The sequence below is a fragment of the chloroplast genome of Cucumis melo, assembly GCF_025177605.1.
Source record: "Cucumis melo subsp. melo chloroplast, complete genome".
Lineage (NCBI taxonomy): Eukaryota > Viridiplantae > Streptophyta > Magnoliopsida > Cucurbitales > Cucurbitaceae > Cucumis > Cucumis melo.
Window position 1 is genome coordinate 112,501 of NC_015983.1, and position 17,500 is coordinate 130,000.

Sequence of the window (17,500 nt, forward strand, 5' to 3'; positions counted from 1 at the left end):
ATAAATATTCCGAAATAAGCTATAGTCACAGAAAAAGTTGCATTTTTAAGAAATTCATACCAATTTTCAGAATCTTTTGAACTTTCATGTAACAAGTTTATAGACGGAGTTAACCATTTGTCTAATATATTCAAATCAATTGCTTCTTGATTGAATTGAGTGAACGGGCTTCCTATGATTCCAACAAACAAAGTAAATAGGGATAACACAAACATCGGAAATAGCATAGTATTATCTGATTCATAGGGATAATAAAAAGTATTTTTAGTACTAAAATGGGGACTACTAACAAACGGGCGCATAATTTTTGTTACATTACTATTAAATTGAGATGTTTTTTTTTTTATCCAAAAAGAAGACCTTTCATTATTATTCATTGTTAATAATGAGAAGAAAGGAAAGTTTTTTTTAATGATTTTTGATCCTTCTTTACCCCATAATGATATTGAATAAAGGGAGTTATTTGTTTTTCCATTATAGTTTTTACAATAAAGGTTTAAATGTCCATCAAAAGTAAGTAAGTAGATGCGAAACATATAAAATGCTGTTAATCCTGCTGTGGAACAGGCGATTATTGCGAAAATCGGTGAATACAACCAACTATCATTAAGAATTTCATCTTTGGACCAAAAGCAGGCAAGGGGTGGAATACCACAAAGAGAAAGGGTACCTAATAAAAAAGCATTTTTTGTAATTGGCACATGCTTTGTTAAACCACCCATAAGAACCATATTCTGACTTTTATCTGGAGAATATCCAACAACCGATTCCATTGAGTGAATAATGGACCCCGATCCTAAAAACAACAACGCTTTTGAATAAGCATGAGTAATCAAATGAAATAAAGCAGCCTGATAAGACCCCATACCCAAAGCTAACATCATATAGCCCAATTGAGACATTGTAGAATAGGCTAAACTTCTCTTAATATCTTTTTGAGCAAGAGCTAAAGTAGCTCCAAATAGTACTGTTATTATACCTATCAAAGCTATTAGATTCATGATGTAAGGTATTACTATAAAAAGCGGAAGAAGCCGAGCAACAAGAAAAATTCCCGCTGCTACCATGGTAGCAGCATGTATAAGAGCCGAAATGGGGGTAGGACCCTCCATAGCATCAGGTAACCATACATGAAGAGGAAATTGAGCAGATTTAGCAACTGCACCTGCAAATAATAGGACGGCGCACAAAGTAACAAATAATAAATTAACCTCATTATTATCAATCAAGTTATTGAATATTTTAAATAAATCCCGAAATTCAAAACTCCCCGTTGTCCAATAAAGACCTAAAATTCCTAATAATAAACCAAAATCCCCTACGCGATTAGTTACAAATGCCTTTTGACAAGCATTCGCCGCAGTAGGTCGAGTGAACCAAAAACCTATTAATAGATAAGAACACATTCCAACCAATTCCCAAAAAATATAAATTTGGATCAAATTCGAACTAGTAACTAATCCCAACATTGACGTATTGAACAAACTCATATACGCAAAAAATCTCAAATATCCTTGATCATGAGACATATAATTGTCACTATAAATAAGAACCATAATTCCAACAGTCGTGATTAATATTGCCATAATACAAGTAAGTGGATCGATCAAGTAGCCCAACTCTAAAGAAAAATCATTATTGATAGTCCAAGACCATACATATTGATAGATATAACTAGTATTTATTTGATCAATAGACAGATAAACTGCAAAAATCATAACTATACTTAACAATAAAATACTCGGAAAAGACCACATACGTCGAAGGTTTTTGGTTGCCGTCGGAAAAAGTAGAAGGCCCACTCCTATTAAGATAGGAATTGGAAGTGAGATGAACGGTATGATCCATGAATATTGATATGTATATTCCATAAAAAAGTATATTAAATTCCTAATTAATTTTTCTGATTCACCAGCTCTTATCTCTTTTCAAAAGGATCAGTTAATAACAAATTTAAATATCCAAAACGGAAATAGAATTTTATTTTTCTATTCTTAATTTTTTGCCAAATACTTCAAATATTTCAAGTCACGAAGTTACAATTGTTCAAATAAGATGAGATGATCCATTGAAACTATTAATGAACACACCCATTACTTTTAAGTAAAATTTTTTGACAATATAAAAACTGCAAATTTTCTTTATTATTTAGTATGCATTACAAAAATTCCCCGCTCTAGAGCAAGAAAGAATAATTAGACCAAAAACACTATTTTATTTTGGTATCAATCATAAAAGACAGTCTACAAGTTGATCCAGTAAAATAAGACTTCTTTGTATTAAATTCTACGAATCATTAAACAATTTTTTTTTGACAAAATAACATTATATATATTGTTTTTTCTTTGTTTCTAATCTAATAATTTCGAATTTTCGATAGCTATATTAGGAGTATACTATAATTTCAATAATAAATGGATAATAAATAGTAAAGAACAATTCATTTTGAACAATAGATGTCTTTCACATCCAACTATAGTAATGAATAATCAATTATAATTTTGTAATGGCAGTTCCAAAAAAGCGCACTTCTATATCAAAAAAACGGATTCGGAAAAATATTTGGAAAAGCAAAGGGCGTCGGGCAGCGTTGAAAGCTTTTTCGCTAGCAAAATCTCTTTCAACGGGTAATTCCCAAAGTTTTTTGGGGGACAAATCAAATAAATACTGAAAGATTGGAATAATCTGAATTGGTTTGACTCAAAAAACAGCCTAGTAAAAGTTCGTTTATAATTTTTATATTTTATATATATATTTTTTATATATTAAATATAAATTTTTTTTTATCAAAGCAATTAGTGTAATTTTCCTAATGTTTTGAGCGGATAAATATGAAATTCTTTTTCCTTTTTGTAGGCTATGTAAAAAAAAATAATAAATCGTTTGTTTACTCAATTAAAAAATGGAAAATGGTACTTTTTTGTTCAAAGAATAAAAAAGGTTGACCTTTCTTTTTCATATCTTTGTTTTATCATTTTCGAGATGGGGAAAATATGAATCCCCATCGCCCCACTAAACCAAAAAGTTTTTGTTGATTTTTGATTTTCTTATCTATTTTCGATATTATATATAATATCGAAATATAGAAGAGCAAATAGTAAACTGAAACTCTTTATTAAAAATTTAATAAGACATTGAAACGATGACATTAGTTGATTAAGTTAAAACCTTCTTTTTGAATTCTATGAACCCTTACCTTATTTCTTTTCTCGAAATCATTATTACTATTATAGATATAGAATATATCTCGCCGAATACATAATGAAATTGGTTTGCAAAATCCTATAAAATAAAACTATTATTAAAAAAATAAAACTATTATTAAATGAAGAAAATTGACACCTTAAATTCTTATTGAAATAAATGAAATCGGATAAGATTTTTATTGGAAACGCTCAAATCTCCTATTTTTTTCCCTTTAATGAAATTATCATTTAAAGATAAAGAGTTTTTTATCCACGATAAATATTTTGTAAAAAATATTCCATTTAATTGCAAATTCATTCTATTTTTTTCAATCTCGACGATTGAATAATAATAGGTTATTATGATTTCGAGAAAGCCGCTATGGTGAAATCGGTAGACACGCTGCTCTTAGGAAGCAGTGCTAGAGCATCTCGGTTCGAGTCCGAGTGGCGGCATGCCATTTTTTTTTTTATAAAAAAAAGTTCTATAATAGAATTAATAATTCAAGTCCCAGATATTAATTCAAATAATTGAATTGCGGGACCTTTAAATTTATTTTTTTATGATATTTTTAACTTTCGAGCATATATTAACTCATATATCTTTTTCGGTCATTTCAATTGTCATTACAATTCAGTTAATAACCTTATTAATCAATGAAACCGTAGGACTCTATGTTTCGTCAGAAAAGGGCATGATAGTTACTTTTTTCTGTATAACAGGATTATTAGTTACTCGTTGGATTTATTTGAGGCATTTACCATTAAGTGATTTATATGAATCATTACTATTTCTTTCATGGGCTTTATCCATTATTCATCTATTTGCTTATTTAAAAAAATATAAAAACCATTTAAGTGTAAGCGCAATAACCGCGCCAAGTACTATTTTTACACAAGGTTTTGCTACTTCAGGTTTTTTAACTGAAATGCATCAATCCCCACTATTAGTTCCCGCTCTCCAATCTCATTGGTTAATGATGCACGTAAGTATGATGGTATTAGGTTATGCAGCTCTTTTATGTGGATCATTATTTTCAGTAGCTCTTATAGTGATTACATTTCAAAAAGCTATAAGAATTTTTGGTAAAAACAATAATTTATTAAATGCGTTATTTTCCTTTGATGAGATCCAATACATCAACGAAGGGAACTATTTTGTAAGAAACACTTCCTTTTTTTCTTCGAAGAATTATTATAAGTCTCAACTGATTCAACAATTAGATCATTGGAGTTATCGTATTATTAGTCTAGGGTTTATCTTTTTAAGCATAGGTATTCTTTCAGGGGCAGTATGGGCTAATGAGACATGGGGATCGTATTGGAATTGGGACCCAAAGGAAACTTGGGCATTTATTACTTGGACGATATTTGCAATTTATTTACATACGCGAACAAATAAAAATTTTGAAGGTGTAAATTCCGCAATTGTGGCCTCTATGGGTTTTCTTATAATTTGGATATGCTATTTTGGGGTCAATCTATTAGGGATAGGGCTACATAGTTATGGTTCATTTACATTAACATCTAATTGAATTCATTCAAGAAAGGGCCTGACGAACACAAACATGGAGGGGTATAGATAAGAAAATTGTGTGTAAGACATCGAGAACCCTTTGAATCACTACATTACTTGATTCAAATGGTTCTCACAAAAGCCAAATGTATGAGGAAGTCCAATTCATTTTTTTATTTAACTTAAGAAAAAAGACTTCTTTTTTTTATTGTGCAACGAATGATTAAAAAAAATTATTATAGTATTGCTGTTTCATTTTTTTATGAAAACTATCTAGCAAAATAATTAGATAAAATAGCTTCGACCTTGTCAACTGATAGTGAGAAAACAAAATCTGGATAAATACCAATACCTATGACAGGTATAAGGATAGAGATCGCAACAAACAACTCTCGTGGTCCCGAATCAAAAAAATAAGAATTTTTAGCATTAAAAAGCTTGTATCCATAGAACATCTGGCGTAACATAGATAATAAATAAATGGGAGTTAATATAATTCCAATTGCCATTACCAAAGTAATTACTATTTTTGCCATTAAAAGATATTTTTGGCTAGTAATTATTCCAAAAAAGACTATTAATTCTGCAACAAAACCGCTCATACCAGGCAATGCAAGGGAAGCCATCGATAAGATACTGAAAGTCATAAATATTTTTGGAATTGGGATAGCCAGTCCTCCCATTTCATCGAGATAAACCAGACGTATTCTATCATAACTTGTTCCTGCCAAGAAAAAAAGTGCAGCGCCAATAAATCCATGAGAGATTATTTGTAAAATAGCTCCATTCAGTCCCGTATCGCTTATAGAACCAATTCCTATAATTATGAAACCCATATGAGAGACGGAGGAATAAGCTATTCTTTTTTTTAAATTGCGTTGACCCGAAGATGTTGAAGCTGCATAGATTATTTGAATTATGCCTAATATGATCAACCAGGGTGAAAAGATAGAATGGGCGTGGGGTAATAATTCCATATTGATCCGAACCAATCCATATGCTCCCATTTTTAATAAGATTCCGGCTAGAAGCATACAAGTACTGTAATGTGCCTCTCCGTGGGTATCTGGTAACCATGTATGTAAGGGTATAATCGGTGATTTGACAGCAAAAGCAATAAGAAATCCGATATAGAATAGTATTTCTAGTGCTATAGGATACGATTGATTAGCTGATGTTTCAAAATTTAAAGTTGGTTCATTAGAACCATATAAACCGATACCCAGAACTCCCATTAACAAAAAAATGGAACCTCCCGCAGTGTACAAAATAAACTTTGTAGCTGAATACAACCGTTTCTTTCCGCCCCACATCGATAGAAGTAGATAAACGGGAATTAATTCTAACTCCCACATGATAAAAAAGAGTAAGAGGTCTCGAGCAGAAAATGATCCTATTTGACCACTATACATTGCTAACATTAGAAAATGGAATAATCGGGAATCTCGAGTAACTGGCCAAGCCGCTAAAGTAGCTAAAGTGGTGATAAACCCCGTCAGTAAAATGGGTCCTATGGAAAGTCCATCGATTCCCAATCTCCAGTAAAAATCCAAAAAAGGGATCCATTTATAATCCTCCATCAATTGGATTAATGGATCGTCTAATTCGAAATGATAACAAAACGCATAGGTTGTTAGAAGCAGCTCGAGTACACAGATACATATAGTATACCATCTCATTACTTTATTTCCTCTATGAGGGAAAAAGAAAAGTAATAAACCCGCAAATATTGGAAAAACTACAACTGTTGTTAACCAAGGAAAATAATTCGTAGTAAAAACAAGATACACTTGGACTAAAAAAACCCATGTTCGAAAATAAAATAAAAAAAAAATATATATATGTATATTTATTTTCGAGCACGAGTTTTTGTCGGTAAAAAAGAAATCAAATGTATTCAAGGGGGCTTTTAGAGAACGTATCAATAAGCTAGACCCATGCTTCGAGTTGTTTCATGCCATAAATAAACGCGAACACTCAAAAAATCTGTCGGACAGGCAGATTCACATCTCTTACAACCAACACAGTCTTCCGTTCGTGGAGCCGAAGCTATTTGCTTAGCTTTACATCCGCCCCAAGGTATCATTTCTAATACATCTGTGGGGCAAGCTCGGACACATTGAGTACACCCTATACATGTATCATAAATCTTTACTGAATGTGACATTGGATCTATAATTTTTTTTTAAGACTATAAATTTTCGATCGAGTAAATTTGTAAATGAATTATATATTTAGATACCAGATGAGTCAATAATTTATCAGAATTTTGATAATCAATCTACTTTCAGATTAACTCATGCGATAGGGCCAAGATACTTTGATTTTTTACGTTTTCGCAAACATTATCATGGATTACGTATGATACATATAATTTTACTTGATGAATATCATAATTTATCTCATAAATAAATATTACTTATTCAACAAATTCGATTGATTGATACGAGTGGATTTTCTGTTACGATAAATTGACGAAAGAATAGCTGGGCCAATAGCTGCTTCAGCGGCTGCAATAGCTATAACAAAAATTGAGAAAATATTCCCTTTTAATTGGCGACTATCAAAAAAATCAGAAAATGTTACGAAATTCATATTAACTGCATTCAGTATAAGCTCAAGACACATAAGGGCCCTAACCATATTTCGGCTTGTGATCAATCCATAGATACCGATAGAAAATAAATAGGCACTTATAATAAGTACATGTTCGAGCATGATTGACCAACTCCTTATCAATTCCGATTCATTTCAATATGAACAAAAATGTAATAGATTCAATTCAATTGACAAAAAAAAAGTACAGAACAAGAGAATATATTCGTAATCGATCGAATAAAAGAATTTTGAGTTTAGACCAAAAAATCTTCAAATAGAATTGAAGGGGAATGTGTGTGATAACATACAACAAAGTTTAAATTATGCTATTTCTAACTAAAGATTTATTACTGGCGAGCCACGGAAATTGCGCCGATCAAAGCAGCTAAAAGAATGATCGAAATGAGTTCAAATGGAAGAAAAAAATATGTTGATAAATAAATTCCAATTTGTTGACTATTACTTATTAAATCTTGCTCTAGAATCTGATTTGATCTTGTAGTCCAAATAATCCCATACCATGACGTATCTACAATAGTAGTCATTAGTGAAACAAAAATACTTGTACAAACCAGAAAAGTAACTCCATTCCCAACGGTCCAAAGATTAAAATCTTTGGAATATTCTGAACCCTTCATGAACATCACAGCAAATATGATTAAAACATTTATAGCTCCCACGTAAATAAGGAGTTGCGCAGCAGCTACAAACTGGGCGTTTGCTAGAATATAGAATAAGGATATAGAAACAAGAACCAGTCCCAACGAAAAAGCAGAATAAATGGAGTTGTTAAATAATAGTACTCCCATACTTCCTAATATAAGACCTGATCCCAACAAGACTACAAGAAAATCATGTATCGGTCCAGGCAAATCCATTATATGTAGTAAAAAAGAGATAAATAAATCTAAATGTTTTTCATGACCTTATTGATCTGACCAGGAAAAAAAATGTATAATCAATTCCTAATTAAATATTAAGGGGTGTGAATTAATGTAGGTACAGTTATTCTATTAATCTTAGTCTTGATCTGAAAGAGTAAAGTAGATTGAAACTATATATTTCGAAATATATAGTTTCAATCTAAATTAAGCTACAATTCTCATGAATCAATAGTTTGGATTTGTAGGTAGTGACCAAACAAACAAAACGAAAGAAACCTCATGTCTTTAGATCAAAACAGAACCTTAGTAATTGTAAATTACTCTTTAATCAACAGATTGACTTATTTTAGACTTCAATTTGAGGCGAATTCGAATTCAAAATTGTTCTAATTGTATAATCATCAACTACTGACATTGGTAAACGACCCAAAGAAATTTGATTATAATTCAATTCGTGACGATCATAAGTAGAAAGTTCATATTCTTCAGTCATTGATAAACAATTTGTTGGACAATATTCAACACAGTTACCACAAAATATACAGATCCCGAAATCAATACTGTAATTAAGCAATCGTTTCTTTCGAATATCCGTTTCCAATTTCCAATCAACAACGGGGAGATCTATAGGACATACACGAACACATACTTCACAAGCAATGCATTTATCGAATTCAAAATGGATTCGACCACGGAAACGCTCCGATGCTATTAATTTTTCGTAAGGATATTGAATAGTTACAGGCAAACGATTTGCATGGGATAAAGTAATCATGAAACCCTGACCAATGTACCTTGCAGCTCGTACTGTTTGTTGACCATAATTCATGAACCCAGTTACCATAGGGAACATATTATAATATCTCTAAAGAATTTTATGTTTGTTTCTTTCTCTTGTTTGAGCAAGTCGTGAATATAGAATATGGTATTCCTTTACAATGAAAAGAGTTGAAAAGATGTTGTTAATAATAGATTACCGAGAGATATAGGTAAAAGAAATTTCCATCCAAGATTTAATAGTTGATCTATTCTTAGTCGGGGTAAAGTCCATCTTGTTGCTATAGAAATGAACAAGAACAAATAAGTTTTCGCTAATGTAATAAAGATACTAATTGTCATTCCAAAGACTTCATACACTTTATTTATTTCAAATAGTTCATAACCTAATATGTATGGAATAGAGATATCCCAACCACCCAAGTAAAGAACAGTTACAAATAACGAAGAAACTAATAGATTTAGATAGGAAGCAACATAAAATAAACCAAATTTTATACCTGAATACTCAGTTTGATAACCCGCTACTAATTCTTCTTCTGCTTCTGGTAAATCAAAAGGTAATCTCTCGCATTCTGCTAAGGAAGAAATTAGAAAAATAACAAACCCTATAGGTTGACGCCACAAATTCCAACCCCAAAAACCATATTTTGATTGAGCCTCAACTATATCAACGGTACTAGAACTGTTAGATAATTATAGTCGGTAATAACATCACTGTTCTCATCGCTATTACAGAACCGTACATGAGATTTTCACCTCATACGGCTCCTTGAGGGCCTTAAATAAATCTAAGGAGCGTATCGGGATTATTTATCTTGTCTTGCTATGTTTTTTTTGTAGAATACTATAAGATAAAAATATAGTATAAGATAAAAATCTATCGTGTGTCCCCAAATTAACCCAATAGAATTCTGTCTGTTATAATAATAAAGAAAAAGGTTACTTCTGAATTGATCTCATCCTTTAAAAAAAATTCTTTGTTGAGTAATAACTTAATTCTTTACTAAAATACTATTTATTATAAATATCAATAACCCATTGTTTTCAATTACGAAAAAAAAATTGGCTATTCCATTAGTTCATGAATTCGGACATGAATTCTATCTCTATGAATAGGGAGATAGGAAAGAAATGCATATAGTAATGGAGATAAGAAACAATAAAAAATATCTCTTTTTTTTTTTTTTTGTAATTGGATTCTTTCCATTTTTTTTCGTTCCTATTCTTCTTTCTGAGAAAAAGGGTACTTACTCAATAAGGGATTATTTCGTTTCCGATAGTCATTTATTTAATGGGTGGATAGGCGTATACTCTGGATCGGAATCGTGGGGAGTACTGCCTGATCATTTCTACAAACTTAAAGCCCCAATTCGTATTCTTTTTATATTATGCATTTTGCAAAAATGGCCTTCTCTCTCTTTTGGTTTTGGATAATTTTGAAAATCTCCATTACTAATCCTTTGTATATCTTGGTGTTTCTAACCATCCACTCATTTTTGCTCAATCGGCTGTGTTATGGTAATACACATATGGTAGTACATAAAAATAATAGTGAAAACTCAATCCGGTTGATCTTTTGAGTCCGCTTCAAGACAGGATAACTAGTGACCCAATCTTGGGGCTCTCTTGCGCCTATATTTTTTTCTGCTTAACTCTTATACATAGAAAATGAGACTTAATATTTTGACTGCTAATTTTTATTTATATAAGCTGTTTTCTTTCACTCATATAACTATCTGATTTAGTTCATTAATCCGAATAATAAATATAAAAATGAGGATATCTATTCAATGCATTTCAACCCTTTTCTCGAAAAAAAGTGGGAGAAGTTTATGTCTCAACGAATCACACGTAGAGATATTGATAATACACATAGAGTTAATGGTATTTCATAACTAATTGATTGAGCAGCAGCTCGTAGACCACCTAAGAAGGAATATTTATTATTGGATCCATATCCTGACATAAGAAGTCCGATGGGAGCAACACTTGAAATGGCAATCCATAAAAAAACACCGATAGGTAGATCGGCTAAAACAAGGCGATAACCAAAAGGAATTACTGAATAGCTTAGTAAAATTGATATGACTGCTATGGATGGTCCCATACTGAATAAGCGAGTATCACCTCTAGATGGAAGCAGATTTTCTTTAAAAAGTAGTTTTGTACCATCTGCTAAAGCTTGAAGAACTCCCAAAGGACCAGCATATTCAGGTCCAATCCGTTGTTGTATTCCTGCGGATATTTCTCTTTCTAACCATACAATTACTAGTACGCCTATTGTGATTCCCAATACAGTAGTCAAAATAGGGACAAGTACCCATAGAATTCCATAGAATTCTTTTAAGAATTCCAATCTCGAAAAAGAATTGATATCTTGGACTTGTGATGTATCAATTATCATTTTAACGATCAACTTCTCCCATAATGATATCTATGCTACCTAGTATTGTCATAATATCAGCCAATTTCATTCTTTTAACTAACTGAGGAAGAATTTGCAAATTGATAAAACCCGGCGGGCGAATTTTCCACCTCCAAGGAAAACCACCCTGATCCCCTATCAAAAAAATGCCCAATTCTCCTTTGGGGGCTTCGACTCTCACATAAAGTTCTTGTTTCGCCAATTCAAAAGTTGGCGAAGGTTTTTTACTAATGAATCGATAGTCAAAGTCATTCCATTCCGGAGACCTTGCTCGATCAAAAGATCGTATTTCTAAATTTTCATAAGGTCCCCCTGGAATTCCTTCCAAAGCTTGTTGAATAATTTTTACGGATTCCGTCATCTCAGCAAGTCTGACTAAATAACGAGCTAATGAATCGCCTTCTTTTTGCCACTGAACTTCCCAATCAAATTCGTCATAACACTCATAACGATCAACTTTACGAAGATCCCATGGTATTCCGGAAGCTCGTAGCATTGGTCCTGATAACCCCCAATTTATGACCTCTTCTCCAGAAATAATACCTACTCCCTCAACTCGTTCTAAAAAAATAGGATTTTGTGTAATAAGTTTTTGATATTCAGCAACCGCTGTCAAAAAATAATCGCAGAAATCCAAACATTTATCTATCCATCCATGAGGTAGATCAGCCGCGACTCCCCCGATACGAAAAAAATTATGCATCATTCTCATACCGGTGGCTGCTTCGAATAGATCATATACTAATTCTCGTTCTCTGAAAATATAGAAGAAGGGAGTCTGTGCGCCAATATCCGCCATAAAAGGGCCAAGCCATAACAGATGAGAAGCTATACGACTCAACTCCAACATAATTACTCTGATATAGCTAGCTCTTTTGGGGACTTGAATATTTCCCAACTGTTCTGGACCATTTACGGTTATTGCTTCTGTAAACATAGTAGCTAAATAATCCCAACGTGTTACATAAGGTAGATATTGTATAATTGTTCGGTTTTCTGCAATTTTTTCCATCCCTCTGTGTAAATAACCCAATATTGGTTCACAGTCAATAACATCTTCACCATCCAAAGTAAGGATGAGTCGAAGAACACCGTGCATTGAGGGGTGGTGAGGTCCCATATTGACTATCATGAGGTCTTTTCTTGTAGCCGGTCCATTCATAAGTTTTTCCTCGATTCATCTTTCCATGAATTGCTGAAAATTAAAATAAGTTCATAAAAATGCAAGATCTAATAAATCAAATAATTAAAAATTACTTTTTAAATTACTGAGTTTTTGACTCCCGAATATCCAATTGATTAATTAATTCTTTATAACGCATTTTATTTTTCTTTGATAAATAAGAAAGTAATCGTTGGCGTTTTCCGAGAATTTTACGTAGACCTCTTTGAGATAAATAGTCTTTTTTGTGCAATTCCAAATGTGAAGTAAGTCTTCGTATCTTATTGGTGAAACTGACTACTTGAAATTCAACAGATCCTCCATTTTCTTTTTTTTCTTCTTGCGAAATAACTGAGCTGAATGAATTTTTTACCATAAAATTAAATCTCCTTAGCCTTCTTTTTTTTTTATAAATTATTATTGATCAGTAATAATAATGTTACTCGTTTTAATTTGATATACACAATAATCTTACTTTGATTAAGAATTTCTATTCTTTTTTTTTTTAATAAAATCTAGCAATCCTTTTTTTGAAAATTTCAGATAGGTATACAAAAGTCTGGTATATTTTTGCATGCACAAAAAATATTTAGACTGCAATTTTCAATTTAAAATGAAATAAGAATATTTTCTTGATTCATTTCTAAATCTAATAGATACGTCATTAAATTCAATTAATATCATCTATCAGAATCTAAGAGAGTGCCATATGTGTATTTCTTTGTCTTCATATACCATATAAGGTACGGGCAATATAGGAAAAATGTAGCATTAACTAATTTGCAATTGTGGATACATATGGATCCTTAGCATACTAAAACGACTGCTATTATTGGTATCAAACCAATAGCGATTCATACAAGCTAAATCTTCTAATCGATAATTGGGCCAAAGAAAGAACTTTAATTTTTTTAGTTGATTTTGATATCTATCAAGATGTTTGCTTGTTTTATCTAAAACTTGATCATCTGTTTTCACCTTATTTCCATTGTAAAATGCTGTATTTCTCTGGATATCATTTTTATTCCCAGAATTGAAACAAATTAGAATTCTAAACTCTCTACGACCTCTAGGGGATAAGATATTTTCCGGAACAAGCAAATCATAATAATTGCTGGTTCTATTTTCAGTCATTTTTTGAGGTATTGCAATGGATTCAGCAAAACTCCTCTTATAAGGATAGCCTTTTTCTTGATATTTTTGATTAAATTGGTACTTATTCTTATGAACTAATGAAATACCTATGGTTTGAGACATAATAAATTTTCCATCATTTTTTACAGACAGACGAATGGGTTCTATAATAAGTATTCCAGTTCTAATTAATTCTGAAAGAATCAAGCCCTTCGAAGATAGCAGAATATCCAGACTCAGGTTGCCATTTTGAATAGAGGATATATAAATTTGTTTGGGATCTAGCAGTCTAACCAGGAGACAACATATTTTGATGTTATTGAAAATTTTTTTATTTACGTATGCCGAACCATCCCATCTGCATTGAACACGAAAATATTTTTTTAGTAACAACTCAAACTCCTTGCTAATCTTTTTCGCGTATTGGTTTTGATTTATACGTTTTCTCCTATCTGCTACCGCAGAATCTTCTTGAAGATTTTTTTTGTGGTTTGAGTGAACTGAGTCAAGATCCTCTTTGGCCACAGATTCCTTTTCTGCTTTATTTCCATTTTCTAATTCAAAAGTTTTTTCCTTCGCTGATAGAAAAAGAGATCCTTTTTTCTTTTCAATGAGTTTTTTTTTTTTACTAAAAATTTCATTTCCATTCAATTTTTTTTCATTTCCATTCAAATTAAAAAGAAGTGATTTGATTGGTATCAGCCATGGATTAATCTTATATGCATTATAAAGTATCAAAAATTCTGGAAAGACCCACCCACGTTTCAAATTCGATCTGGAACCACTTAGTATTTCTTCATTCATTCTCATCCAATCAAAAAAAGTTTGTTTTTTTTTGTTGGATCGGTTGCTTTTTTTATCTTGATTAATTGTCAGATAAAACAAATGTTTCTTATTTATTTTTTTAATTAGTTGAAAATGATTAACCCCAGTTTTAGTATTTTTTTTACTGTTCGTGTCAGCCTCAATATGGATCCAGGATCGAATATCGACCTTATTTTTAATAGAAAAATGCAGCATTCTCCAATCAAAATATTTTCTATCCATAGTTTTTTCCAGATCTATAATATCATCTTCTCGTAGATAATTATTGATAAGGATATCAGTCAGTATATCAATAAATTTACATTTATCCGTGTTGTACTTATAAGAACTTTCTTGATTATTTTTTACTTCTACTGGTAATTCAACAATATATGAATCTTTATTATCTTCATAATTAATAGATTTATATGATAAACAATCATATATATATTTTTTTATTTTCTTATCTTTTTTATTCGGTAATGAGTCGTCTATTTCAAAATGATTTTGTTTTTTGTAAGCAATTAATCGGTTTTTTTCATCTGAAAAACATTGGTTAAAATCTTTATTTTTACGATCTTGCTTAACTCTATTTCGCCATTTTTGGGGGAGTAATTTTGACCATCTAATCGGATATAAATCCAAGTTATAATGACCCCTTAACCAGTTTTTCCATTGATTTCTCATTCCAGAATTTTCAAGATTATTTTGTTTTAGGTCGGAATGTAATATTTCGTGTGCTCCAACAACTTCAACAAAATAATCCTCTATTTCATTCTTAAGAAAACGAGATGTTCCGTGATATTGAAAGACAGGTCTTAACTTAGATAAATTAATAATTTGTGTTTGTGATAATTTGTAAAATAAATATGCTTGCGACAAGTATGATAAGTCCAAAAAGATCTTTCCATTCTTATTAGTAATATTGGAAAGTGACTTTTTGATAGTTGAAATAAAGTCAATTATACTTTGATTTCTTTTATCAATTCTTTCTTGATTTGATTCATTATTGAAAATGGATTTAGTAAATTTTTTTTTTATTGATTCAATAAAAAGTTGGCCATTCCTCGGCATATTAATCATACGTTGAAAACATATACATAGATATTTTTCAACAAAAAAATTTAGAAAATGATGCGATTTACGAATTAATCGTACATTTCTTTTTTTTAATATCTTTAAAATATTTTTCTGAGATTCAAATATTTTATCATCATAACTTATTTTGTTAGGACTAATTTCTGTATTTAGCAACTCTTGTTTCGTGTCTTTTCTAATTTTTTCAATTTTTTTTAGTATGGTGTTTGTTCTATCAGTCAAATCTTTCATTTTTTTTTCTCTCAATGAAAAATTTGTCCAATCCATAGAACTAATTACAATGGACGAGTCTTGGATCATTCGATTACTTATTATCGAATTTTTTTCGTTTTTAGCTTGATTCAACTTGTATATTTCTTTCAATTGAAATAATCGAATTGGGGTTCTTTGTAAAAGTGCTTTTATTCCTTCTTTTATCTTTATAAATAAAATGTTTTCGGTGACCTCTTTTTTTTTTTCTTTTGAAAAATTTATAATTTCTTTGAAAATTTTTATAAACAACTTTGTTCTTAAAAGTCTTCCAATACACATCTTTGTCCAGTTTTTTAAATTTTTTGCTCTTTCGGTTATTAACTCGGGTTCAAAAAACGAAAGGTTTCTTGTGCCAGTACCAAAAGGAAGGTCAGTTTCCATTCCCAAAATTGTTAAAAAAGAAAAATCCCTTTTCTCTTTTATTGAATCAGGGGATTCTAACCTAGATTTGGGCCACGGTTTCAGACGAAAAGGAAATAAGATCTTTATTTGAATACCGTCTGTTAACCAATTTTTTGGAAATTCGTTTTCTGATAATGGAATACCATTATATGTGCACTTTATATGAATTTCTTTATTCCAATTTTGAAAATCCTCATACCAGTCAGGAACTGCAAATAATAGCATACGGGTAAGGTTTTTAGCTATTATCAATGAGGGTAAGACAATATATTTTCTAATAATTGATTGAGTTATTAACAAAGAACCTCTTATTACTTGAGCAAATCGAATGCTATCCCAGAGTTCTCCTATTTCTATACGTCTTTCTTCTAAGGTGCTTTTCAACAACTTTCTACTTTTTTGCATATTTTCGCTTCTCGTTTCTTCTCTATTATTCGAAATAGTCAATTCTGTGTTTGTCCATATCCAAGGTCTAAAAAGTTTTTTCATTAGACCAGCAATATCAAAAAAACGAGATTTGGCTACTCTGTCAAAAAAAAGAAAAGAATGTACACGTTTTTGAAACAGTTTCCCAATAAATGTTTTACGTCGTTGAGCACGCATAGAGCCTTTGATTAGCTCTCGACGAAAATCCGATTGGTAGGAATAGCGTATCAGAGAAATTTGATCTGAGTCCTCAGACTCATCAGTATAGTTGATATTAGTATTAGTAGGAATATTTCTAATTTTTTCGTTCTCCTTTTGCCGATCAGTAAGCTTATTCCTATCATTAAAAAGTATGACATTTTTGGCTCTTCTTGAACGAATTTGATGATCTTCCGGCATATCTTCGTCGTTTTCTTGGATCAGTTGGTCTGTCTCCGTGATTAATTTGTATGACCAGCGAGGAACTTTTTTACTTATTTCTTTTATTGCAATCGAGTTTTCACCACTTTCTTTAGCTCCATCGAAGAAAAAGTTGAAAGATTTTCTTCGATCTTCTGACTCAATTTTATCTTCAATTTGTGGGTAATTAGTATTAAAAAAAATAACATGAATCTTATTTATCCAAATTTTCTTTTTCTCACTATCATTTTTTCTAGAACTTTTATTTAGCATTGAGAATAATAAAACTAAATTGATTCGTCTCCGGTAAGGACCACTCAACAACGGATCATATATTTTTGGTAAATAGTCTTTTTTAGTTTTATCATTACATAATTGAGTCCTTTTTTGCAGTACATCCCCAACTAAAGTAAGGGATCCGTGATCGAGAAGTCG

The 17,500-nt window shown here is 31.2% G+C and overlaps 12 protein-coding genes and 1 non-coding gene across 13 annotated transcripts in view; 3 read left to right on the forward strand and 10 right to left on the reverse strand. All coding sequences in view use genetic code 11, as the record gives it.

Moving 5' to 3' along the window:
• Positions 1-1,871, reverse strand: part of ndhF (NADH-plastoquinone oxidoreductase subunit 5) — a 2,247-nt gene extending 376 nt beyond the window's left edge. The window contains exon 1 of the mRNA in view: positions 1-1,871. This exon is cut by the window's left edge and continues 376 nt beyond it. Within this exon, the coding sequence (YP_004841832.1) occupies positions 1-1,871 (1,871 nt within the window).
• Positions 1,872-2,506: 635 nt separating this feature from the next.
• On the forward strand, positions 2,507-2,671 carry rpl32 (ribosomal protein L32). The gene has a single exon. The coding sequence runs from the start codon at positions 2,507-2,509 to the stop codon at positions 2,669-2,671; it is 165 nt and encodes a 54-aa protein (YP_004841833.1).
• Positions 2,672-3,561: 890 nt separating this feature from the next.
• trnL-UAG lies at positions 3,562-3,641 on the forward strand. The gene has a single exon. It is a non-coding gene; the product is annotated as a tRNA-Leu (tRNA).
• Positions 3,642-3,748: 107 nt separating this feature from the next.
• Positions 3,749-4,720, forward strand: ccsA (cytochrome c heme attachment protein). Its single transcript has one exon. It carries the CDS (start codon positions 3,749-3,751, stop codon positions 4,718-4,720), a length of 972 nt encoding a protein of 323 aa, YP_004841834.1.
• Positions 4,721-4,970: 250 nt separating this feature from the next.
• On the reverse strand, positions 4,971-6,491 carry ndhD (NADH-plastoquinone oxidoreductase subunit 4). The gene has a single exon. The coding sequence runs from the start codon at positions 6,489-6,491 to the stop codon at positions 4,971-4,973; it is 1,521 nt and encodes a 506-aa protein (YP_004841835.1).
• Positions 6,492-6,622: 131 nt separating this feature from the next.
• Positions 6,623-6,868, reverse strand: psaC (photosystem I subunit VII). The gene has a single exon. The coding sequence runs from the start codon at positions 6,866-6,868 to the stop codon at positions 6,623-6,625; it is 246 nt and encodes an 81-aa protein (YP_004841836.1).
• Positions 6,869-7,116: 248 nt separating this feature from the next.
• Positions 7,117-7,422, reverse strand: ndhE (NADH-plastoquinone oxidoreductase subunit 4L). Its single transcript has one exon. The coding sequence runs from the start codon at positions 7,420-7,422 to the stop codon at positions 7,117-7,119; it is 306 nt and encodes a 101-aa protein (YP_004841837.1).
• Positions 7,423-7,646: 224 nt separating this feature from the next.
• ndhG (NADH-plastoquinone oxidoreductase subunit 6) lies at positions 7,647-8,177 on the reverse strand. Its single transcript has one exon. The coding sequence runs from the start codon at positions 8,175-8,177 to the stop codon at positions 7,647-7,649; it is 531 nt and encodes a 176-aa protein (YP_004841838.1).
• Positions 8,178-8,529: 352 nt separating this feature from the next.
• ndhI (NADH-plastoquinone oxidoreductase subunit I) lies at positions 8,530-9,036 on the reverse strand. The gene has a single exon. The coding sequence runs from the start codon at positions 9,034-9,036 to the stop codon at positions 8,530-8,532; it is 507 nt and encodes a 168-aa protein (YP_004841839.1).
• Positions 9,037-9,116: 80 nt separating this feature from the next.
• Positions 9,117-11,367, reverse strand: ndhA (NADH-plastoquinone oxidoreductase subunit 1). The gene is made up of 2 exons: positions 10,816-11,367; positions 9,117-9,656 (listed from the first exon to the last, which is right to left on the reverse strand). The coding sequence occupies exons 1-2, from the start codon at positions 11,365-11,367 to the stop codon at positions 9,117-9,119; spliced, it is 1,092 nt and encodes a 363-aa protein (YP_004841840.1).
• A 1-nt stretch (position 11,368) lies between these two features.
• Positions 11,369-12,550, reverse strand: ndhH (NADH-plastoquinone oxidoreductase subunit 7). The gene has a single exon. The coding sequence runs from the start codon at positions 12,548-12,550 to the stop codon at positions 11,369-11,371; it is 1,182 nt and encodes a 393-aa protein (YP_004841841.1).
• A 103-nt stretch (positions 12,551-12,653) lies between these two features.
• Positions 12,654-12,926, reverse strand: rps15 (ribosomal protein S15). The gene has a single exon. The coding sequence runs from the start codon at positions 12,924-12,926 to the stop codon at positions 12,654-12,656; it is 273 nt and encodes a 90-aa protein (YP_004841842.1).
• A 395-nt stretch (positions 12,927-13,321) lies between these two features.
• Positions 13,322-17,500, reverse strand: part of ycf1 (hypothetical chloroplast RF19) — a 5,598-nt gene continuing 1,419 nt past the window's right edge. Inside the window, exon 1 of the mRNA in view lies at positions 13,322-17,500. This exon is cut by the window's right edge and continues 1,419 nt beyond it. Coding sequence (YP_004841843.1) covers positions 13,322-17,500 — 4,179 coding nt within the window.